The sequence below is a fragment of the Myotis daubentonii genome, chromosome 4, assembly GCF_963259705.1.
Source record: "Myotis daubentonii chromosome 4, mMyoDau2.1, whole genome shotgun sequence".
NCBI lineage: Eukaryota > Metazoa > Chordata > Mammalia > Chiroptera > Vespertilionidae > Myotis > Myotis daubentonii.
This window is the reverse complement of record NC_081843.1, coordinates 16,416,281-16,441,245: the sequence shown is the minus strand read 5'-3', so window position 1 is coordinate 16,441,245 and position 24,965 is coordinate 16,416,281. Positions and strand designations below refer to the sequence as shown.

Sequence of the window (24,965 nt, the reverse complement as noted above, 5' to 3'; positions counted from 1 at the left end):
CTCTGGTTTGACATGTGTAATGCTTTTCCCCCGCTGAGGGTGCCAGCTGGAGGCCCTGCTTGAGGTATGGCAAAGCCAAAGCTCCCACCCCAGGACACCCTCCACCACTCGGATCGGATTAGAGTACCATAGGCTAACTGACACAAACAAGAGTTAAGTTCCTATGGCACCTCATCAACATCATAGGAGAACAACGTTGAACAAAACGACATTATTTGCGGGTGTGCCGTATATCCACACCATGGAATACGACTCAGAACAAAAGGGAATGCACGATTAATATATGCTACAACATGAGCAAAGCTCAAAATAATTTTGCTGAGTGAAAGAAGTCAGATGAAAAGGAATCGTATGGGCATGATTCCATTTTTATAAAAATCCAGGAAATGCAAACTAATGGCAGTGACTGCAGATCAGTGGTTGCCTGGGGAGGGATACAGGGAGGGACTGTGAAGGGACAAAAGGAAAATTGGAGAGTGAGGAATCCGTTCGTTATTTTGATTGTATCCAATTAGACGTCATTAAAGCTGTTTTAGAGGAAAAGCACACAGTAGATACCTAATCGATTCTTGTTCCTTTCCAAGGTGCTGACTGCTACCCTCACAGTGACACCCTCCCCCAGACAGACGAGCCAGTGTCTGCTTTCCCTCGGCTTTATGGAACTGGCTCTCTGGGGCGGTCACATGCCCTTAGGAAAATTGCATCAAACAGCATTCGAGGAGGCGACAGAAGGCTTGGAACCCCTGCGCCACTGGAAATGGATCCCTGTCCCTCCACCCTCTGACTTACATCACATCGTCAGATGCGTCTCTTAGCTCCATCGGCATTCTGCCTCTTCCAGAGGTCTGGGAAGGTTAAACTCCGAGCCATTGACCTCAAAGGTCGGACATAGAGGGCTTTCCTTAACTATTAGGGCTTTCTTCTCCTGACCTTTGGGGAGGGGCTGAAATGTATGTCTGTGGTTCTCAAATAGGGTTCTTGTTGCTTGGCCCTGAAAACTCCCTCATTCAGAAAAACTGAGACATGTCAAGGTCATTGACTTGCTTCAGACTTTGGATCAAGTTAGTGCAAATACTGGGAAGACTCAGGTCCCAGACCTAACTCGAGGGCCGTCCCACTCCCTCCCCCACCCCCCCCACCCCCGCTGCTACCCCCGCCTGTGACCCACATCATATGACCTCAGGGCTGCCGAGGGAGAGACAAGGCCCTGCCTGCTGGGGCCTGGCAGCTGGCACAGCAGCGGCAGAGCAGGCTCCTGTCAGCCTCGCAGGGTCGGTGCTGCTTCCCCATCACGCCCGCCCAGTTGCCCTAGTGACTGTGTGACCCTTCTCCCCCGCCCTCGCTGCCACCAGCCCTATAAATAGAGGCAACGAGCAGCTGGGCTCTCTTGGCAGTCACCATGAGGGCGCTGGTTCTGCTCTGCTGCTTTGTGGCGTCTCTCCTGCTCCCAGGACAAGCAGGTATGACCCCACCCCCGTGGGCCAGGCCAGACTTCAGCTCTGTGCTGTGGGGGGCTCGGGCAGTAGTTGGAGAACGAGGCCTCCGTGATTCCTGGGGCTGATGGCTGGTCTCATCTTGTCCCCGTTCTCTTCTCCCCCGGGGTCCAGGAGAAAGAAGTGGGTGGTGGAGAGAGCCTGATCACATTCAGGGGGCTCTCGGGGAAGTCAGAGGAAGCAGAAGCAGTGAACTGAGAGGTCCAGGCAGGGGTGAGCCTGAGCCAGGGGCCAGAGAGAAGGTCTGGCCAGTAGATGCTAGGGAAGAGGACCTTGAAATTCAAGACTAGAGGAGCCTCCTAATGGGACAAAATGAACCTATCTTAGAGCGGGAGGTGCCCCTGGAGGTCACTGAGTTGACCCTCCCCCCCGTGGAGACCTGGCAGGGGGCCTGGATTGGCATGGCTGAGGACGGGGGACCATGCTGGGCAGAGTTGGGGTTCGTCTGAGGAGCAGTGGGATAGAGTGGGGGTCGGTTCGGGATAGGGCTGGAGATAGAGTTGTGGATGAGGTTGGGAACGGAGTTGGACAGAGGAACGGGACTGTTCTGGAGTAGAGCTAGGCTTGGCGGGAGCTTTGTTAGAAGTGGCTGGGGGCCGGTGTGCCATGGTTTTCCTTTGACATCTCAGCGCTGTGAGGCAGAGCAGCTCTGGTTACAGCACGGGGGTTATTTATAGGTGTGGAGGGGATACCAGAGCATTCTGCCACCTCTCTGTTCCCAAGATTCCTGGGGCTAGGTTCCCCCGGGGATGCTTCAGGGTGCTCTGGGGACCCCCTCAGGAATCCGGGACTCTGCTCTGCCTTTTGATGACTGCAGTCTCCATCCACACAGGGGATGTGGGGGCCAGAGCGCTAGCCTTTCTGATCTTTGAGGTTCTGATTTTTGAGGGCCCAGTCTCAACCAGGAGAGCAGGTGGCTGGGGCAGCAGAAGCCATTATCTTGCAAGTTAGAGGCCAAGGTGGGGGGGCTCCAGCTTCGCATGTGCTGCTGGGCCCTGCCCTTGTCTGCCCTTGAGTTAATTTGGGCTCCGTGGGGCTGCGGCGGCTGGAGTGTCGAGGATTCCAAGCGGCTGTCAGGTGGCTAAGTATGGAAACAGCCGCGTAATTGGATCCTGAGCCCCGAGCCACTGCCACCCTCTCCCTTTCAAAACCCCTCCCCTGCTCCGCCCAGCCCCAGCTGCCACCTCTGCTTCCACACAACAGGCCCAGGAACTTTTAGCCTTTTAGGGACATCCTTTATCTTTTCTCCCAACGAGGGGTCTGGACATCTGGAATGTTCCCCAGGCCTCTCAGGGGGAGTCTTGGGGGAGGGAAAGGAGGCAGTCAGGTGCTCTGTGCAAAGATCCTCTCTCTGCATGCTCCTTCCTTCCTGGACTCTGAGGTGTGCCCTGGCCCGGCTTCTAGGGAGGGGTTGTCCACCAGTGGGCAAGGTTCCCTCCCTCCTCACCCTGCTCGCACTTGGGCTGTGGGTTCTTCCCCACGTGGATTGGATCACTACTTCAGCTGTAGGTTGCATACCCCAAAAGATGGCTTCCTTCTGCACCCACTGGGAGGTTCCAACCATGAGGGTGGCTCCCCTCCACACCCATAATGACAGTTTTTCCGACTGGTTGATTCTCTCCCAGAACTGTGCCACCCTGCGCACGGCCACAGCTTTGCTCCTGGACTTCCCGCCTCACCCCTGGGGCCTCATTTCCATGCCCATGTTGTTTGCTCCTCACTGGGTGGCAGGTGTTCTCTACAACCCCCCATTCCCGTTTCCTGGGGGAATCCAACAGAGTCTTCACGTTGCTCCCATGGCCCTCTGGGCCGGGGCAATGGCTCCACAGTCTCCTCTCCTCATCTCTACGTGGGGGACCAAGTGCCCCCCCAGATGCCAGGACATTGATGGAGCCACCAGGCCCCCTGACCCCAGTCCTTTGTAACCATCAGGGTCCTCCTCTTTGTCTTGGGGACAGGCTTGCTGAAGGACAGGGGAAAGCAACCTTGAATCGATTTACTCCGTCTCCTCATTTTCTAGGTAAGGGAGCCAAAGCCAGAGGAATGAAGAGATGTGTTCAAGATTAGACAGTGAGTTAGTGACAGGCACTCCCAGCCTAGGGCTAGTCTCACCCTCTCTGGGAGTTCCCGCCCTTTCTTGGCCTCCCAGAACGCCTCTGCCTGTCAGGGCCGGTGAGGGTGGTGGAGAGGCTTCCCTCAGGATGCAGGACAAGAATGATGCCATTGGTCCATTGACTTCTTGGAGGGCGGGGTTGGATGAGGGTGCTGGGTTTAAGCCGTTGGCATTTGTTAGGCTGAATATGGGACGTCTTGCTTCCTGCTGCCTCCTGGAAGCAGAGAGAGATTGGGGACAGGCAGGGCAGTTTTCTGACTTGGTGCATCCCTTGTCCTGCAGCCCAGTCCTGGTTGCAGATGTGCACGTCTGCTCTGGTCCCCACCCTAAAATCCCAGGGGTTGGTGCATGCTGGGGCTGACCCACCCCTCCACGAGAGATGAGGGTCTATGGTCCCACCAGGAAGTATGCCCTCCCAAGACCCCCTCCTCACCCACCTCAGGCTGGTTATTTCTGGGGAGAGGCCCATTCACCTTCCCTCAACAGAGCCATGCAGCAGCAGCTATGATCCACCGTGGGGAGGTCTGCTGAGAGAGTCATGAGCTTGGGCATCCTGGGGAAAGAGCAGACCCCAAAGACTTTCCAGTCCCCTGCAAGCTGTGTCCCCAGTGGGCTCTGTGTTCCTAGCTCAGTGCAACTTGATGAGCCTCTAGGGAGCAGCTGGTCCACCACTTTCCTCACCGAGTCTGCGAAGTGCTAGCCTGGGATTTGCTAATGGATGCATCCTCCCAGATGTGGACGCCTTGCTCGGTGAAATGGCATTTTGGAAATGCTGATTTTGCCCCATGTCTGGATGTGACGCTGAAGGTCACACAGCCTTCAGTGTTTGTGGCAGGGCCAGGTCTGGAATTCAGGTTTCCTCGCTTGCCGTCCAGTGTTTTTGGCCACTTGTGCCCTCAGAAAGGAGGTCCCAATGGGACCAGTTGCATCCACCTGGCTGTTTAGTGCTCACTGAGGTGTAGTGGGCTGGGACAGAGCTAGACCCTATGGACTTAGGAGGAAGACGGCTGTTCCTCCTCTGACCCCGTCTGAGAGGCTGAGGACAGGGCCTAGTACTGTGCCTCCTGGCCTGGCATAAGGGTGGTGACTGGGGGCGTGGGAAGGGGTGGGGTCTGCCACTGTGGGATGCTGGGCTTACCCCTCTGTTTTAGGCTCCTTCTTTGCTCCAAATTCAAATCCAGCCCGACTGATGACATGACCCCTTCATTTAAATATTATTGGAGTATTGGAAGCCCATTCATTCAAACACCTTGCCACATTTCATCATTCATTTATCCCAGATTTATTACGTACCTTCTATCTTTTAAGTGTGGTACTGGGGGAATTCAGATAGGCCTTTTGTCCTTGGAGAGCTTACAGTTTGCTAGGGGAAACAGGGTGTCTTCTGCCTTAGGCCTGTACATGGGAAAAATCAGACACACAGAGGTGTCATAGGGAGGAACAGATGAATTGAGGTGGGATGCAGGGGAGTGGATCAGGAAATGTTTTATAGATGAGGGGGCATTTGAGTTGGATCTTGAAGAAGGTAGATTCAGACTGAAAAGATGGAAGGAAGAGAATTTCCTGGAGTCAGGAAAGAGTGGAGCTCTGAACCAGGAAAGGACATGTTTTGCCTGGGATAAGGGCAAGCAGAGAGAAGTGGGGGTCATGGGAAATCTCTCTGGAAGGCTAGGTTTGGGCCAAAGTGTAAAGGACCTTGAGTGTTGGGCTGAGGACCAGGACTTTGCCCGGTGGACGGTGGATGACCACTGAGGGCTTTGGAAGAATCTATCTGGCAGTTGTTTGTAGGGAGGAATAGAACAAGGGGAGACTGATTAGATAACCATGTCAGAAATGCAAGTGTGAAGGTGTGAGCTCAGGCGAGAGAGTGGGAGTGGAGAGGAGGGGCGGACCCAACAGAGCTGGGGCAGAATCCCTGCTCAACCTGGGAGCTGGGTGGGAAGCAGCCCCTGTGGGTTTAGTGCAGGTCATATGATCTCACCAGAAAAGGAAACCTGGAACATAAGAGAAAAGAACAGATTTTTTTTTTTATTTATTGCTTAAAGTATTACAAAGGGTATTACATATGTGTCCATTTAAGAACAGATTTTTAAAGTTCAGTTTGGGTCATTTTGAATTCCAGGTGCCAGTTGGAGATATTTAGCTAGAAAGGTGGGGTTGGACTGTGGAGAGAAATCAGGCCAGGGATCCAGAAATGAGATTTGTTTGGGTAAAGGTGAGGGTGAGGCTGTGAGACTGCCGAGGGAGCTGTAGATTTGGGGAGTGGGAAGAGAAAGAAGATAAATGGACTTCAGGAAGAGACAAGGGCCTGGAAGCCAAGGGAAAGGATGCTTCCTAGATGCTGAGGAAGAGGAGGCGATGGCTTTGACACGCAGGAGGTCACTGACAGATTATGGTGTGCCGTGTGTGTGTGTGTGTGTAAATATATATATATATTTTCAAGATTTTTAAATTGCTTTTTAGAGAGAGAGGAATGGAGAGGGAGAGAGAAAGAGAGGAACATCAATGTAAGAGTGAAATATTGATTGGCTGCCTCCTGCACACCCTCTGCCGGGGATCGAGCCTGCAATCTGGGCATGGGCCTGACAGAGAATCAAACTGGCAACCTTTCGGTGTACAGGATGATGCCCAACCAACTGGGCCACACTGGCCAGGGCAGGGGCCATGTGTCTTTAGTGAGGACGTGGAGGAGGCAGCATATTCAGAAGGTGAGACTTTTAACATTGAGTTTGGGAGGAATAGAGGACAGTAAGAATGAGTGGGGGTGGGTGAGTTTATGGAGGTAGAGAATTTTATTTTTAACACTAGCACAGACCAAGTGTGTTTGTGGGCCAATGCGGAAGGGTGAGGAAGTGACTAAGACGCCAGATGCTTGAGGAGGGTGGATGAGGTCTGAAGGAGGTCTTCGGGGACAATGGCACAGCACTGCGGAGCCCTCAGAGAGGTACCACAAACTTGAGGTGAACTCAGTAGGCCTGGTACCAGCCAGGGACCTGACCTAGTAAGGATCCTGGTCTACACTGGGGATTGCTACAGAGGGCCTGGAGGGCCACAGAGGGGAGGGGACCAGACTGATCTTCCCAAGAACTCTGTGGGGTGGAAAGGGAGCCGGTTGCTCTGATTCGTTAGGTATTGAATGCAGGGCCAGGATCAGAGCCTGGCTCCCATGCTGGAGAAACACTGGGCCAAGTCGGAAAGACCTGAGGCCTGGAGATGAAGTTGGTGAGTCAGCAGTTTGGTCACAGTGAATGTTAGTCTTGTTGTTGGTGAGCCTGCCCCACAAGCCAGGTGCTGCAGAGGAGAGGACAGAAGGCAGATCAGGCGTTCATTCAGCAAAGGTCCACTGGGCCTACAATGGGTAAGGTACTGGGTTTGGACTCTGTCAGGATTAGTGACTTCAGTGGAAGCTGGCGTGGAGGCAAGTGGCCCGAGTTTCCCGGGTGATGACCTCGGTTCTCCTTCCTAGTGGAATGGAAACTGCCCAGGCTCAGGTTCCCTCTGAGGTCTTTTCCTGGCTGTGAGGCCTCCCCGCAGCCCCCCCGCCCCCACCGGCCCCGCGGCCCGTTGGAGTGGCTCATTTTGGGATGAGGGGACTGAACCAGAGGAGCAAGTTGAGTCGATGAGCTGGCTCGTGTTCTCTCACCACCTGCTCTGGGGATTCAGGCCCCTCAAAGCCTGCTCACCTGCCTTCTCAAGGGCCTTCTGAGACTTGAAAGCTGGAAGTCTGTCGTCAGGCTCCTGCATTCGCCCTGTTGGGTCCTTTTCTCCCTCTTGGTGATGCCCTTCTCTTCTTCCACACTGGCCCTGCTCTGTGCCCCCTCCTAAGACATGCCATCAGCAAAGGCCCTGAAATTCATTCTAATGAGGGCCAATGGCTCAACACTTAGACTGTCACTTTCCCAAATTACTTTTTTATTTTATTTTTAAGATATGAAGGGTTGTTTTTTAAAAATATATTTTTATTGATTTCAGAGAGGAAAGGAGAGGGAGAGAGATAGAAACATCAATGATGAGAGAATCATAGATCGGCTGCTTCCTGCACGCCCCATACTGGGGATTGAGCCCGCAACCTGGGCATGTGCCTTTGACCGGAATCGAACCTGGGACCCTTCAGTCCATAGGCTAACAACTCTGCCCACTGAGCAAAACCGGCTAGGGCTACTTTTTGTTTTAAAGGAGTCAGAAGATTTTAGCTCAAAAGAATGCATATCTAAGGTGGAATGTCCCATTACTTTGATGGGCAAGGTCTTACCAAAAGTCCCTAATGACAGCATTGAGGCAATAAATAGTCCACTCCATCTGAGCACAGGGGGGCTGAACTGTGGAGTGGGGCTTTCTCTATCTGTCCTGAAAGAGGGATTAAGAGAATGAATGAACTGGAGCCATGGTGGGCACAGCTGTAGGCCTGCCAAACGACTTGCCCAGTGCTCTGGAGGCCCCAAACCTCTCTGCTACCCCCCATCCCTGGAGTCCTCAGCAGGAGGCAAAGGGGGCAGCGTAATTTGACAGATGGGATGGGTCAGATTTTTGGAAACATTTCCCTGGTCTGCGTTGCCTGTGCTTTCGTCTTTCTCTGGGATCAGGAAGTTCTGTCCTATGATTGGTTTCATACTTCTCTAGCCCCAAAGGTGGTTTTTTGCTCAAGAGACATGCCTGTGCTTGTCTCTGCTTTGTCTTCCCTCACAGAGGTCTCTGGAGCAGGAGCATCCTTTCTGGAGCTGCCCAGCCCTCTCCAGCCTCAGGGTGAGGGCTCAGATGGCAGAATCGACACCTGCCTTTTAAATTCCCCAGCTATTAGGAATTCAGCTATACACACCCTCATGGGCCTATAGCAGCCTCCTCTCCCCCAGCCTCCAGCTCGTCCCTAGTTGGAATAAATGGGAGGCTGCCACCCGCTGCCCAGGTGGTGCATGTGCCCAGACGCCTGATTTTGAAGAAGACCATGAGACTGTGGTGCTGGTGTCAGCTCCCATCTGGCCATCCCAGGAGCCTGTTTCCCCTGGGATTCTGTCATTGGGGCCACAGGGAAACAGAGGTGCCACGGCTTCATCCAGCTCCAAATCCTGGGGCCCAGAGGGATTTCAGGTGGGATGTTGGCCCAGGTGGGACAGGCTCCCTAGGCTCATTGCAAGGGTGTTAAGGGATGACAAGAGGCTTTTTCCTCTCACTCTTGAGTGCCCCCTCCCCCGAGGTCCTTGTCTTTCACAACCTTGAGAGCCCTTGGTCCTCTAGTCCTCTGTCAATTCAAGAGTGCCAAAGGGCACAGAATGAGTGTGGGCTGGAAGGAGGGCTCAGCACAGAGTCCTGGAGAAGTGGGAGATGTGGCCGTCCCTTGGGAGCCCTCCCTGCGTTGGGGAACCAGGATGGGGTCATGATTGGGGCGGGGGCAATATATGATCAGCAGGAGGCAACACAGATTGGGACGCTGCAGGATCTTAGAGGGAGAAGAGTGAGGTTGGTTAATCACACGAGGTGGGTGCTTGAAAGAGGAAGGAAAAATGGGAAGATGAGGGACCCTCTCTGAAAGGCCCAGCTCTTCAGCCCGAGGCCACACTGTGCCCCTGGTGAGGTCCTGGCCAGCCACACTGTGAGGTAGGAATGGGCTATGTCTTTGCATCCAGGAGCTGACCTGCTATTTCGGGAGATGACACATGCTGAAAAAAATGTAACTAACACCCCAGCAGCTCTGGTTGGAGTTCAGAGGAGGGTTGGAAGGCCAGCCTCGTGGAGGGGCAGGGTTCCCTCTGGACTGGGTGGAAGGGGATGGCCATTGAACTGTCAGCTCCAAGAGGACAGGGGCTGTGTGTTTAATTCACTCTCAGCTGCGTCACCAACACTTAGCACGCGCTCAGCTCACTGAATGCTCTTAACAATGTGGATGAATGAGTAGATGATTTGTGCAGGCAGAGCTGGAAGAGCATCTGAAATAGTCATCAAAGCCAGGAGTGGGGAATCACAGAGCATTGCACTGGTAGGGACAGGATGAGACCAGCTCTGGCTAGAATGCGGGGCTCCTGTTCAGGGGAGACCAAACTACCCTGATGGGTTGGGGCCCTTTGCAAAAGGTTTTGAATGCAGAGCCAAGCAGTTCTCCCCCTGGTTCTGTCCTGAGGACCTCAGCATACCTAGCCTGTTCCCCTTGTGGCTACCCCCCACCCCCTTCTCCTCCCTCCTAGATATTTTTGGATCCTTCTAGAGGAGGGACTATATTCTGAGCTCAAACAGGTGCAGGCAAAGCCTGGCCTGGAGTCCTGGGCTGAAGGAAGTGGGTTGTGCTGGGAGTTCAGTCCAGAACCATGCCAGGGGAGAGCCCTGGGGCTTGGGAGCCCCCTCCCATCGTCACCTGGTCACTGCCAAAACGGTAGCCCCTAATCCTCCTTCAAGTGGCCATTCTGTTGTCAGCTCTGTTGTCTCCCATAGAATTTTCCCTGGATGGCAATAGGCAAAGGCTTGACAAAGCTGTTGCTTTGGAAACGGTCTCTGATGTGCACCTGATTCCACAGCTGCCTTCCCTGGGCACCTGTATCGACCAGAGAGGCTTCTAGCCACTTTGGTGGTTACTTGATTTCTTTTCTTTGCATTTTCTCCTACCCTTTATTCCAGATGTTAGGTTGTAGAAGATCACATTTCTCTACCTATCACAGGAGGTCAAGACACCAGGGGTGCTCCCTGGGATCTGCGGAGGCACCTGGAAAAATTAGGGGAGGGTCACAGTGCTCACCGTGGCCTGGGGGAGCCCATCCTGGCCTCAGGTGCCCAGCAGAGTGAGCTTGGATGCGAATTGTGACAGGTGGTGAACCCACTGTCTTTTCCTGCCTCCGTTTCCTTTCTGAATTGGTGTTTAGGCCGCAGAGCCCCACACTGGAGGCTGCCCGGCAGGAGCAGAGCAGCCAGCAGGAGTGGGGCCGGCAGGCATACTGGGGCTCCAGAACAGAGCAAGCTGGCTTTGTCCTGTTTGCCACCAAGCCCCTTACCATCTTTGCACCTGTTTGTTCGCCTCTAAAATGGGATACGAATACGTTGTCCTATTTACAGCATGGGGTTGTTATGTGACGAAGATAAGCAAATGGCTATGGGATGCTTAAAATGTTTTCTGATATCAGATACTTTTTAAGGTTAAAAGGACTAGGACAGTAATTACAGGCTATCACTGCTGTCAGTACTGCTGTGGCTTGACAACTGCCACCAGTTTCCTCAAATATCATGAAATATGAACAACTGGGGGAATCTAGCTACATAGCCGCGCCTTCGCAGGACTGTTAAATCCTCGGGTTTCTCTGTCCTCAAGGAGCTTACAAACCAGGAGGGGAGACAGTCGCCGCTCATAATATGAGGAGGGAACCATATAAGGCAGGTGTAATCAGGGGCTAAAAATAAGTAGCCTAAGAGTGCAGAGAAACGGGGAGCAGCTGGGGCGAGAGGGGGCCTCGGCTAGTGAAAGCACCGCGTGCTTGGTGTGAGGTGGGTCGGGAAGACTTTGTAGGGCTGGCTTAGGTGTTACTTTCTATACTATTTTCTTGGCTCTGCCATAACAAATGACCACAAGCCAGGGGACTAAAACAACAGTGATTTATCCTCTCACAGTCTGGAGGCTGGAAGTCTGAAATTAAGGTGTTGGAAGGGTCATGTTTCTTTTGAAGGCTCCAGGGGAAGAGACTTCTCACCTCTTCCAGCGTCTGAGAGATCCTGGCAGTCCTTGGCTTGTAGATGTATCTCTACAATCTCTGTCCTCCTGTCACCTCTTCTCTGTGTGTCTCTGTGTCCTCTCCTCTTTTCACAAGGGCACCAGTCATTGGACTTAGGGCCCACCCTAACCCAGTATGACTTCATTTTAACTAATTACATCTCCAAATAAAGCTACGTTCTGAGGTTCTGGGTGTCCGTGAACCAGATATCTGATATTTAAAAAAAATGTTGGGGGGACACTCTTCATCTGTGATAGTTCCTTAGCCTTGGACCCAGATTGCTGAGCAGTTGCTGGCTCTGAGTATACAGCTCTCGTGTCTCTCCGGGGTGATAGTCTTCTACTGGGCACAGATGGCACCTGTTTCCTTGGTCAGCTCTGGCCCCATGGTCCATGCGATTGCCCCAGCAGCTAATTTGGAGTTCTGCTGATACACCCAGAGCAAGTGTGTTGAATGAATGGATGGACAGCTGGCCGGGGGCAGGGAATTCCAGGAGCAACCACCTAGTCTAGTGGTGAGGCTGGGGAGGACAGTGGGGAGAATTTTCCAGCTCCCTGTTGGGTGTGCTCAGGTGCAGATCGAGTTGGACTTAGCACATCCTGAGGGCAAGGATGTTTGGTTCTTGGCTGGTTGTGTGATGGAGAGAGCAGTGGGCTAAGAACCCAGAAACTCAGGCCTGGTGTGTTAGGTGACCTTAGCCCCAGCTCTCCCATGTGCACCCTACACACCCAGCCCCAGCGCACACGGGAGGGTCAGCAGGGCACAGGTACCTCCTGAAGCTCTGCAGAAGCCGCTTGGAAGAACTTCCAAGTGAATCCTCTGCTGAGTTCATGAGAGGTTCACATCTTAGCATTGCTGCCTTTCTCTGCTCTCCTCTCCCGAAGCAGGAACCCCCAACTGGAAGGGCAGTATGTGGGTCTCTTCATGGCAGAATTAGGGGTCCCCAACCTGGAGTCTGGGTGTTGAGGCAGCCGTGGAAGCTGGTGGCTGTGGCTTTGTGGCACACTCTGGTTTGTCGCAGTTCTAGAGGAGAACAGGGTGTCCAGGGGCTTCTAGCCTTTCCAGAAATGCTCACCAGTGAATCCAGTCTGTACTCCTTGGCCTGGTGTACACTCACTCTCCTAAGTCCGGCATGTCCCACCCTCCTGACTGCAGCCATTGTCCCCTGCATACACTTGGCTCGGCTCCTGCAGCCTCTGACCCCAAATGTCCTACGTCCTCCCCAGGAGACCCTGGTTCCACATCCTTGAGACTCTGCTCTTTGCTGCCAGGGGTGCTCTCTTCAGGCTGCTCCTGCCCAACCTCCAATTAGATGCTACTATCTTTAAGGAGAAGATCTTAAATGCAGGAAGCCAGTGCATGATTATCACAGCAACCTTCTGAGCTGGTGGGGCAGCCACTTCTAACCCTTGGATCACATCACAAAGAAATAGGCCTGAGCAGGTTAAGTGACTTGGCCCATGGTTCTGAATCCTGGTCCTGAATCTCTTCTCTCCTGGAAAGAACTTTGCCATTAAGTTGAGAGAAGGCCTTATATTTGCCATCATCATCCATCCAGCCATCTATCCAATGGTTGTTCTGGATGCTGGGATACAAAATCCCTGATGGACAGGAAGCCAAATAAGTAAGTTGTCTAATTTATTAGATAGTTATGGGTGCAATGGAGGAAAAGACTAGGGAAGGGAGATGGGGAAGGCTTGTTGGAAGACAGCATCACCAGGTGGCTGGGGAAGGCCTGGCAGAGAAGGTTTTGGAGAAAGAAAAGAATTAAAGATACTTGTGTGTGTGTGTGTGTGTGTGTGTGTGTGTGTGTGTGTTTAGCAGCTTTATTGAGATATAATTCACATACCATATAATTCATCCTTTGTAATAAGATTTAGAATATTGAGTACTGTAGAATTCAATAATTTTTATTGTATTCACAAATAGGTGCAATCGTCAGCAAAATCAATTTTAGAACATTTTCATCACCTCAAAAAAGGAACCCTGTACCCACTCAGCAGTCACCCCCATCCCACCCACTCCCACCCTCTAGCCCAGCTGTGGGCAAACTACGGCCCGCGGGCCGGATCCGGCTCGTTTGAAATGAATAAAACTAAAAAAAAAAAAAAAGACTGTACCCTTTTATGTAATGATGTTTACTTTGAATTTATATTAGTTTACACAAACACTCCATCCATGCTTTTGTTCCGGCCCTCCGGTCCAGTTTAAGAACCCATTGTGGCCCTCGAGTCAAAAAGTTTGCCCACCCCTGCTCTAGCCTCTGGCAACCACTAATCTCTATAGATTTGCCTATTTTGGACATTTCATCCAAATGGAATCATCAATATGTGGCCTTTTGTGACTAGCTTCTTTCACTTAACGTAATGTCTTCCAGGTTCATCCATGTTGTAGTATCAGAACTCCATTCCTTTTTAGGGATGAATAATGTTCCATTGCACCACATTTTGTTTATCCATTCATCCCTTCATGGACAATCGCATTGTTTCCATCTTTGTCTATGTGAGTGGTGTTGCTGTGAACATCAGTGTATATGTTCTTTTATGTGAGATATGTTTTGGGGAGATTTTATCTATTTTTAAATTTTTATTGATTTCAGAGAGGAAGAGAAAGGGAGAGAGAGATTGAAACGTCAATGATGAGAATCACTGATTGGCTGTCACCTGCATGCCCCCTACTGGGGATAAAGCTCACAATCTGGGCTTGTGCCCCAGCCAGGAATCCAACCCTGACCTGGTTCATGGGTCAACGCTCAACCACTGAGCCACGCTAGCTGGGTGGGGAGATTTTATCTTTTTTTTTTCTTAAAGGATTTTTATTTTATTTTATTGATTTTTTTACAGAGAGGAAGGGAGAGGAATAGAGAGTTAGAAACATTGATGAAAGAGAACCATTGATCAGCTGCCTCCTGCACACCCCCCTACTGGGGATGTGCCCACAACTGAGGTACATGTCCTTGACCGGAATCGAACCTGGGACCCTTCAGTCCATAGGCCAACTCTGTATCCACTGAGCCAAACCGGTTAGGGCAGGAGATTTTATCTTAACATTAGAAATACCTTATACTTTTCTAGGATTGTATGATTTCAGAATCCCATCACATGTCATCTGAACATCCCACTATGTAGCACGTAGTAGGTACTCCATCAGTAGCAATGGCATGAAGGCACAATAGACCTGGGGGTGGGCGGGGAGGGTATTTTTCTTATCTCTCTTTAAAAAAAATATTTTTATTGATTTCAGAGAGGAATGGAGAGGAAGAGAGAGAGAGAAACATCCATGATGAGGGAAAGCCATTGATTGGCTGCCTCCTGCATGCCCCCAACTGGGGACTGAGCCCACAGTCCAGGCACGTGCCTTGACCGGGGACCAACCCGCGTCCTGGTTCATAGGCGGACAGACGCACAACCACTGAGCCGTGCCGGCTGGGCTCTTTTTTTTTATGTTGATGAAACAGGCACAGAAATGCTCAAGATCCCACTGCTGGTTAGGGAAACAAACTCAGACTCCTGACTCTGTTCTCCTTTTCCTTCCCCAGAGTCACAGGTCCCCAGGGCTGCCCCCTTCGGTGCCCCCCAGAGCAGCTCTGCCTGACACCGGGGTCCATTCCATGGGCAGGTTCTGCATGGAACCAGGGCCTCCCACCACTGTCTACTCCTGTCTCTTTGTATTCTCCCTCTGGAATATCCCCTCGCAGGGTAGTAAGGCCAGCTAGACACCAGACCCATGATGTCCCTAGAGCCGATGGGCATAAGCCCCTGTTGGCTGCCTGTGGTCTTGGAGATGGACCATAGCCTGGGCTGGGGGAACTGGACCAGGCCTGGTACAGCCTCCTATGGGGTGGGGGTCCACCCTTTGCAACCAGTAGGTCTCTGGGGATGGGTAAAGTTTGACTCCATGGTCAAGGCCCAAGGATAGTGTTTCCCAGATACTAGTGTGTGTGAGAATCACTGGAGTGCTTGTTAAAAGGTCAGACTCTTGAGGCTCCACTCACCCTGAGTGTGATTACGAGGGTCTGTGGAAGGGAGCCAGGAATGGAACATTGTAAACTAAGCTCTTCTGTGATCTTTTTGCAAATGGCCTTGAGCCATACCTTGAGAAGAGATGACCCACAGTGGGAGGTTCATTACTGTCAAGTGCTCTCAGGGCATCCAGCAGATATTTCAGGTATAGAGACATTTGCCAGGCACATGCTGGACACCCTGGATCCCACTGGGGACAAGCCACAGGCTCTAGACTCAGGGACCTTATTCTTCATGGGGACACAGGTTAAAAGAAAGGCTGTCATATAGGGTGATAGGTGTTGTGGGGACACAGAGCAGAAGTACCTCAGAACTGAGGGATCAGGATAGGCCTCACAGGGGATGGGCCTCAAAGCTCACATCTGAACTAGGAGCCAGAATTAGGCCCAGGATGTGGGGGAAAGAAGAACAGAATGGTGTTGGTGCTCAAGAAAACTGGTTGTAAATCCACACAGACTAATAGGATTTCTCTTTTTTTAAAAAAATATATTTTATTGACTTTTTACAGAGAGGAAGGGAGAGGGATAGAGAGTCAGAAACATCGACCAGCTGCCTCCTGCACACCACCCACTGGGGATGCGCCCGCAACCAAGGCGCATGCCCCTGACCGGAATCTAACCTGGGACCCCCCCAGTCCGCAGGCCGACGCTCTATCCACTGAGCCAAACCGGTTTGGCCTAATAGGATTTCTTAAAGAATTCTGCAGGAGATTGTCATGTGAGTTTGGATGCTCAGCATGTTGTTAGGCCCTCTGGGGACATAGAGAGGCATTGGTCCAACCTCTTGTCCTAGAGCAGATGCTGAGTTAGAAAGGAAGCTAGGACATAGGCACACCCCTCAGAAGGTCACAGCCACACAAGGCAGGGGCTGTGTCATTTGGCTCAGTGTGGAAGAGTTACAGACGCTGAATCAGTGGAGGTCAGCAAGGGGATTCGTGTGACCTGGAGGTGTGAGAACTAGAAGGCATCACAAAAGGTGAGAGGGAACAGGTGAGGCTGGAGAAGCAGGAGGGCATCCCAATGCAGATAGTGGTGTGGGCCATCAGAAGGCCTGTTGTGGGTTGGATTGTGTCCCCCTGAAAGATATGTTGAAGTCCTAACCCCCAGAACCAAACCTCTGAATGTGATCTTAGTGGAAATAGGGTCATCACAGATATAGTGAGCTAATCTGCTGGTGTACTGTGAAAAAGAGGAGATACAGAAAAGAGGCACAGGCCCGTCCGCTGTGGCTCAGTGGTTGAGTGTCAACCTATGAATCAGGAGGTCATGGTTCAATTCCCAGTCAGGGCACATGTCTGATTGTGGGCTCGATCTCCAGTGTGGGGCATGCATGAAGCAACTAACCAATGATTCTCATCATTGAGTTTCTATCTCTCTCTCCCTCTCCCTTCCTCTCTGAAATAAAAAATATGGTTAAAAACAAAACAAAAAAGGAAAGAGGAAAGAAAAGAAAAGAGGCACAGGGAGAAGGTCATGCACAATGGAGACAGAGATTGGAAGCATGCATTGACAAGCCAAGGATTGCTGGGAATGACCAGAAACTGGGAGAGGCAGGAGGCAGCCTTCTGGGGGGACTTGGCTCTGCTGACACCTTGATTTTGGACTTGCGGCACTCAGAACTGTCAGAGAAAATACCTTTATAGCTTTGAGCCACCAGGTTGTGATGCTTTGTTACAGCAGCCACAGGAAACTAATACCCGGCCAGGCTCAGGCTTCCATGCAAGGATTTGGGGCTCTGTCCAGCCTGGTGGTGGGGGACCCTTTGGGTAAGCGGCCTGTTGGAGCACCTCAGATGCAGCCTGGCAGCAGCCTCTTAGGGCCCTCAGCACTGACCAGGGAGGGTCACCCTGGGGACAGCAAGTGCAGAATGTACGCCTGCTCTGGCCCCACCCTCTGCCCTGCCCTTGGCTCTAACCTTCCTCTCCCCAAGGGAGCCCGTGGGAACTGAGGAGTAGATGCCTGCCCTGGCCTCTTGCGTGGCCACCAGGCTGCCAAAGGGAAAGAAAGTTCCCAGGTGTTATGAGCCTCAACTGGTTTCAGTGCTGAAGAGACAGGCAGAGAGCCCAGGCCCCAGGTCGCACTAAATTCACCCGAGAAGGAAGCTACTCTCAGTTTAATTGGTTGTAATGATTCTCCCTGGGGGTGGGGATGCCCAGAGAGGGAGCCCTTGGGCATATTTCCTGTTGTTCACCCGGGAAATGGTTGATCACATGCCTGAGGTTCAAGTGTCTAGGCCACTTGGGAATACAAACTGGAAGCAAGTCTGCCTCTAAGGGAGACATGAGCTTTCTAGAATGTTCTAGAATGTTCCACTATAGAGTGGCCTGGGTGTTATAGACACTTTTGCCTGTAGCATTTTCCAAGCTTTGGAGTGATAACTGGGGGTAATGGATGGATTTGTTAGGAGGCTTTGAGACTTTGTCCCATTCACAGAGCAGCAGACAGGGAGGTGGTCTTTCATTTCTTTCATGATTCAGACTCTGAAAGGTTCTTCTGGTCCAGTCTTCTTGTGGCCTCTGCCTTCCTCAATTCAGGTAGCTAACAGCTGATCTCACACAGGCTTAGGAACCAACTGTCCTTTGTCTCCTGGTGATGGAGACAGTGAGCCTCTCCTTGCATTCTTCTCCAGATGACACTGGGAGTGCCGCAGACTAATGGCAAACTCAGGGCTGCTTGGTGCCGGTGATCTCTGGGAACTTCAACCCCATCCCAGTCTCCCCCAAATCTCTGTACAGAGCTCTGTTCAGGGACACGGCAGATGTCGGCCCTTGGCGGGCCATATTTTATAGGAACAACTAGGGGAATGGATGGGTGATCGATCCCAGGATGGCTGGGTTCCAGGGATAGGGCAAGATATGGGATAAAGCAGTGGTTCTCAACCTTCTGGCCCTTTAAATACAGTTCCTCATGTTGTGACCCAACCATAACATTATTTTTGTTGCTACTTCATAACTGTCATGTTGCTACTGTTATGAATCATCATGTAAATATCTGATATGCAGGATGGTCTTAGGCGACCCCTGTGAAAGGGTCGTTCGACCGCCAAAGGAGTCTCGACCCACAGGTTGAGAACCGCTGGGATAAAGGATTAGAAATGTCAGGGAGAGAAGGAAGTCACGGTTGTTTGACACCCTGCACAAAAGACCAGGGGAGGGGTCTGGAGACCTTGTGTTTTTGTCTGGTTTTGTCCCCAACTTTTGCTAGGTGACTTCCAGCAGGTTCTTTTTCTGCTCTGGGCCTCGGTCTCATCTGTGAAATGGAAAAGTTGAGCTAGTTAATTTCTAACTTTTTTCCCAGTTTTAAAAGAAGTCTCTAATGAGATGTAACTGTAGGGCTGCACTATAGACGAGGTTTGGGATCAGAATGTCGGGAACCAGAAGTGGAACCCATCTGCTGTGAATTTGGTGAAGCCCCCTGGGAGAGAAGGTGAAAAGACCTGGTGTTTTGGTGCCTGGACTGCAGTTTTTCCGGAAGGGTCTATGGATGGGAGCACACAGAGCAAAATATTTGCTGTTGCTGCCCAGCCTCTGCCCTTGGCTAGACCTTCTCTGAGCAGACTTGGGGATGGGCGGCTTCTCGGGTCTTCTTGGCAGTTGGGGGTGAGATTTGCTAAGGGCACCACACTGCTGACCGGGGTAGGGGAAGCTTCGTGCTGCTGACGGGGGTGAAGAGGCGCCTGGGGTTGTGCAGGCCTGTGTGTTAGGCCCTTTCAAGCCATGAAAACCTTCGCTCTGATGTCAGCCACGCAGAGCTCCACTTGAATGGGAACTGGAGCCCCCCTCACTCCGTCTCTGTGGCGCGGTCAAAGCTCATTCTCGAGGCCCAGGTCGGTTCTGGAGGGTGTATTGTTTTGCTTCCTGTGCTCTCTTATCACAAGGACATGAGGCCATGCTGGCACTGTGAGTGGCCTCTCTCGGGCAGTGTTGCCTTTTCTGAGAGTCGTGAAGGGCCCTCAGCGGCTCTGCCTCCAGCCAGGGCCTCTCATCCATTCTTACAGACGCCCCCTGACAGGTGGTCTGTTTAGATGTCCCCCTGAGTGCGCGTTTGTGTTTGGGTGAAGTGCAGGGTCACCTCGCTTCAGTGGCCTGATGGAAGGGCTCTGGGAGGTAGAGGGCGTAGGGGAAACCATGTGAGGCCTTAGAAGTTTCTGGGTGAGTCAGTGCTGATTGAAACTGGGAGTCAGTGACTGCAGGAGTTAACTTGGGGCTCAGCAGAACAAGATCTGAGCCCGGGAGTGTTGACAGCTAAGGTCCATTTCTGTCTCAGGACAGCTGGAACCTCATGCAGGGAATAGGGCTACCCCCATGGTGCCACAGCTACTTGTTTGAGCAGCTTCTGGCTGGGAGAAGGGGCGACAGAGTCCCAGCCAGAAAGACCTCTCTTGGCCTACTAACTGACCCTCCAGAAGCAGGGGGGTCAAAGGACTAAGAGAGGTGAGCCAGCTCGGCTTCTGTCCAAAGCTGGTTCTGTTTTGGTCCACTCAGTGAACCTGGGATTTGGCCTGGCATTGTTGCTCTTCTAGGAAATAATTATTATACCAGACATTCATAGAATGCTTTTCAACATCGTTTGCCATTTAAAATACTCGAAGGGGATTGACCAAGCAGGTGCTATTATCTGCATTTTGTATGGGTGAGCGGAGTTGGGTATAGGAAGAGTGAAGAGCAACTCAAGGTCACATTGCTGGTTAGTAAGACAGTAAATGAGCAGGTCCCAGCTCTCCTGACTTTCAGCTGCACCCAGAAAGACCAGTTTGGCTCTGTGATGTATGGCAAAGGAAAGACCTGAGATGTGGCCCTGGCCCAGGCTGGGAAGGTGTCAGACCCATTTCCAAGCTTCTGAATCAAGCAGACTACCTCCAGCTTTCTTGGGTTGGGCATGAGATGGGTCTGGCCTCATTGTTCCCTTCATCTGCTAAGCCCATGAGGGCTCTGACCTGAACCCAGGGTTGACTGGGATGTTAGGGACCAGACTTCTTTGGCTCCCGGTTGGGTCTCTCCCTGTCTGGTGCCCCAAAGTTAAACCATCAACCTCCCAGAGGGTCATCCTTGTAGAACCCAGGGAGATTCTATTTTTTTGGGTGGGAGGCGGGAGAAAGCCAGCCACCTGCCTCAGTTTGTCTCAGAATCTAGCCTGAATCTCTCCCTACTTCCCGCCCTCTCCTGCCAAGCTCAGCTCCTCTGAAGGTAGGAAATACTGCCTAACAACTCCTGCAAGGATTTCTGTTCACTTGAGGCTGGTCTCTGGGAACACTTGGTGCTCCACAGGATGTCACTTTAATAATTGAGTCACACTGAGTGGTTAGGGCTTCACGTTTTGCTTCTTCCAAAGGCATTTGCCTTTTGAAAGCAATGTTCACTCTCAGTCATGAATCCCCCGGGCATCAGTGACAAGCCTGTGGATGCATAATGATGGTGGGATTGTGGGCGCTTTCTCTGTACCTCCTAAACCAAAGATTCCCAGAAATTAGAGGTGGGACAGGGAATAATCTGTCAATTCTTTAGACTTTGTGGATTACAAACAATTGTCTTGAAGTCTTAAGCAATCCTTTTAAAGGAAGGTAGGAGAGGTTAGATTAAGAAGCTACCGTCCTTCTGAGGCTGACATCCCCCCCTCTTGTTTCTGGGGGGCAGTATCCTGTTGCCAGGAAAGCTCACAGGACTCCCAGTTAGCGGTGAGCTGGGTTCTAGAACCAGCCTGCTGATAACTAACCTAGCTAGCCCTGTGGCTTTGGGACAATAATTTATCAGGGCATTAGGATTCTCAGCATGGAAATCAAATAGTCTGTGAGGTGGTCCCTTTTGACTCAAAATCCCTTGGTTCTTTCTGATTGGTGCCTTTGTTGTTGTATCCTATCCCCTGGGTGAATCATTTTTGGGCTCGAGTCCAGCCAGGGACAAGCTGTCCTGGTGGTATTAGCCTTGGTTTTAGGAGCTTGGCCAGGGGCCAAAGAACCTTTTGAGAGTAGCTGCCTTATTCATTGCACCTTTGTCTTCTTGTCTGGAGGAGAAGAGGTAAAGGCTAACAGAATGGTGAGAGAGAAGGTTTCAGGGGTCCTGGGAGGATGTGGGCAACCTTTGCCTCTTATACTTCCCTTCTCTGGTCCTTTTTGGCATTGGCATCTGCAAAGCTGTCTGCAGGCTCATCCAAGAAGTGAAGGAACAAGGGACCCTGAGTGGTGAGCATTTACTCTGTAAATAAGGTCAAGAAAAAATATGATGCCAGAAGAGGCCACTGACCATTTTCCCACTTCAGATAAGCCCAGAAGTGTTCAGAGATAAGATCTAGAACAGGGGTCCTCAAACTACGGCCTGCGGGCCACATGCAAATACAAATATTGTATTTTTTTAAAAAAATATATTTTATTGATTTTTTACAGAGAGGAAGGGAGAGAGATAGTCAGAAACATTGATGAGAGAGAAACATCGACCAGCTGCCTCCTGCACATCTCCTACTGGGGATGTGCCCGCAACCCAGGTACATGCCCTTGACCGGAATCGAACCTGGGACCTTTCAGTCTGCAGGCCGATGCTCTATCCACTGAGCCAAACCGGTTTCGGCAAATACAAATATTGTATTTGTTCCCGTTTTGTTTTTTCACTTCAAAATAAGATATGTGCAGTGTGCATAGAAATTTGTTCATAGTTTTTTTTTAAACTATAGTCTGGCCCTCCAACGGTCTGAGGGACCGTGAACTGGCCCCCTGTTTAAAAAGTTTGAGGACCCCTGATCTAGAACATGCAAGGGTCAGTCCGCTCACTCCGGCTCTGTGAACACTGTTTCTGAGGTGTTGTCAGCTGCACTTGAGGCACAGCCGACGAGGTGTCCAAGTGTGGGTAGAGGACAGACTGGTGATAGATGTGGGGCTCCCTGAATGCCAAGACTGACTCCCTGGGACAGATATGTCCTCAGATAGAATTGGAAAGTGATTGTCCCCCTGGGACTTTATTACTAATGACTCATTTGCATAATTGTGTATGAGTAACGGTCAAACGTATTTTACTTGTGTTTGACTTTGGACTTGATAGTTTCAGTTCAAATGGATGAGAAGTAATGTGGAAGAATAACCTTGGCAGAGCCTTAGAGGTACCTGCTAAGGAGACTGGGACAGGTTGGAATTGAGTTTATATTCTGTTCCTCCAGGGTGGAATAAATTCAGTGCTTAGAGGAGGACTCAAAACAGGTCAACAAAACTCTATCCTGAATAAACCTCTCTTCTCCTGACCTCAAGACAAATCCTCTGACACTTGGTACTGAGGTGGCTCAGAATCATGGTTCTCAAATGCTGGTGTTCGTTAGAATCACCTTGTGAAACACCAGACTCACACTGACCCACCTCAGGAGTCCGGGCATTTATGCTTGGAAAGCTCTCGGGTCTCAGATGCCACCTCCACGTGGGCCAGAGAGCTTTGTTTTGTTTCTTGACCTGCGTTCTAGCCCATTCTGGGAATGGCTTGTTGAGCTAATACCTTGACTCTCCTGTGTCTACTTCCTCATTTCAAGGGAGGTTAATAATCCTTGCTTTCTCTGCCTCAGAAGACTGCTAGGAAGATGAAAGAAGAACATGAAATAACTTTGGAAAGCATGAAGTTCTATGTGGAGGCAAGACATCATCTAGCTTAATGCCTGACATGTTTGATTAAAATGAAAAGATGCTGTAAGGGGGAGCTCCTTGGAATGTTGGAGAAAATGATCAAGAGGAAGCTAGAGGACTTTTAGGGAATAAGTGGGGGAGACAAGAGCAGTAGTTGTCAACCACCTACCCCTTCCTTAAATGGTGAGATAGACAGAGCCAGGGAGAGCTGCTGGGCAGGAAGTGCAAAGTGGGTGACTGAACCCCAGCTCCTTCTTCATCCCTCATCCTCTAGTCACTTCCATGGACCTCTCTCCCTTCATGGGACATGGTTTTCAAACTACCCAAGAGCAGAAAGAACTCTAGACTGAGAGCCATGAATTTGGGCTCTGTCTCAATTCTACCCCTGACCTTGGGCAAGTCTCCAAAGCTACCTGGCCAGAGCTTCCTCTTCTACAGTTGGATCACCAAGGCCTTTGGCAACTCCAGAGTTAGCTGAGTCCATGTGAAAAGTGCTTTGGAAGGAGTTAGAAGCTGGGAAATGATCAGATGTTTGGTTGGTAGAGGAAAGAGGAACTGAGCCTGAGGCTACTGGTGAGGCTATGGGTGGGGGCAGCGGCTGAGGCTGATCCCCCCAAAAGGCTGAAGGCAGAGGGGTGTTGGGAGAGAAAGCAGAACTGGTATATGCTGTGCTATGTTCAGGGCACCAGCTTCTCAGGCATATGGGCATTCCATGGTCTCCACGTACCTTGATGTAAGCACCCAGGCCTATGTGGAGCTGGGGCGGCAGCCTTGGCAGCAGCACATACAGTATGGCATTACATGTCCTGGGATAGACCAAGGCTCATCTTACCAGGCTCTTAACCCACCCAGGGTATCCTGGGTCTTCTGTCCCCAACCTCCTCCTCCGGGGACCAGTGGGGGGCTTCAGTGAGATGCTAGGGAGATCAGGGAGGGAGGGAAGGCACTGTTTGATTTTATAGAATTGAACTGAGCTTAATCAGAGACTCTTTATGCCTCTGACTGTGCCTCCCAGAGGAGAGATTGGGCCCAATGTCACAGCTGCTTCTTGGGGATCGAGCTCTGTGGCCCAATGGCACAGCTTGTTTCATTGAGAGACTTTGTGTCAGAGGAATTATTTTTAGCCCAGGAAGGAAGGTCACTGGGCGTGAAGCCATCACCCTTGGCCTTTTTCATTCCAAATTGCTTAGCAGAAGGTCAGGGGCAGCTTGGCACTAAGTCATAAGAACGAGGGACGAGTCAAGTGTGTATATACATGCACACACTTGTCTTCTATTCCTGCTTAGGAATGAAAATACGCAGCAGTGTGAAGGTCATGGTAAAGTCCCAAAGTCTGGGGTCCTCATCTCCCTTGGGACTGACTATACAGCCCTCTCATTCCCATCAGGTTCAGAGGATATTTTGAGAATATTAAAAATGCCACAAGTGGTCAGACTCATTCTTTTCTGCCCAACATCATCACGATTGCCGTCATTATCACCCTCACCACCAGCATTACCCTCACCATCACCACCATCACCACCATCACCACCACCACCACCATCATTATGGTCATTATCGTCATTGATAGGGGGCAACAGGGACCTGTGGAAAGGGATGTATTCCCCAGAGGAGAAGCCTTGACCATTGCTATTGGTCACATGCCAAGCCCCAGGCGACCCATCCAACTTGGGAGGCCCCAGTGTGCACATGAGTGGGGAGAGGCTGGGAGCAGAAGCCTCAGAGCCAAGGTTGTTTGGCCGAGCAGTGGTTTACACCTTTGGCTGCACATTAGAATTATCCACGATCTTTTTTGTTAAAGTGCTGATGCTGGGGATATACCCTACTTCAATCAGAACATTTGAGGAAAGGGAGAGGAATAGGACCGAGAACCTGAGGATTTCAGTGCTGAGGACATTAGTTTAGAGGTAGTTTTACCAGGTGTTGTAGACCAGAGCTTCTCAAACTGTAATGTGAAAACTGATCGTTAAAATGCATTGGCTCCGTGGGTCTGGCTGGGGCCCGAGAGTCGGCATCTCTACCTGGCTCCCCAGGTGGTGCTGATGCTTTGAATGCTACC

The 24,965-nt window shown here is 51.2% G+C and overlaps 1 protein-coding gene across 2 annotated transcripts in view; it reads left to right on the top strand.

Moving 5' to 3' along the window:
• The first annotated feature begins 1,145 nt into the window (after positions 1 to 1,145).
• The window catches only part of SRL (sarcalumenin), a 44,534-nt gene continuing 20,714 nt past the window's right edge, over positions 1,146 to 24,965 (top strand). Inside the window, exon 1 of one of the 2 annotated variants that reach the window (XM_059692956.1) lies at positions 1,146 to 1,460. In XM_059692956.1, the coding sequence (XP_059548939.1) occupies positions 1,400 to 1,460 (61 nt within the window). In that variant the 5' untranslated portion in view covers positions 1,146 to 1,399. The remainder of the gene's footprint in view (positions 1,461 to 24,965) is intronic. The other variant, XM_059692957.1, reaches the window with a different exon arrangement.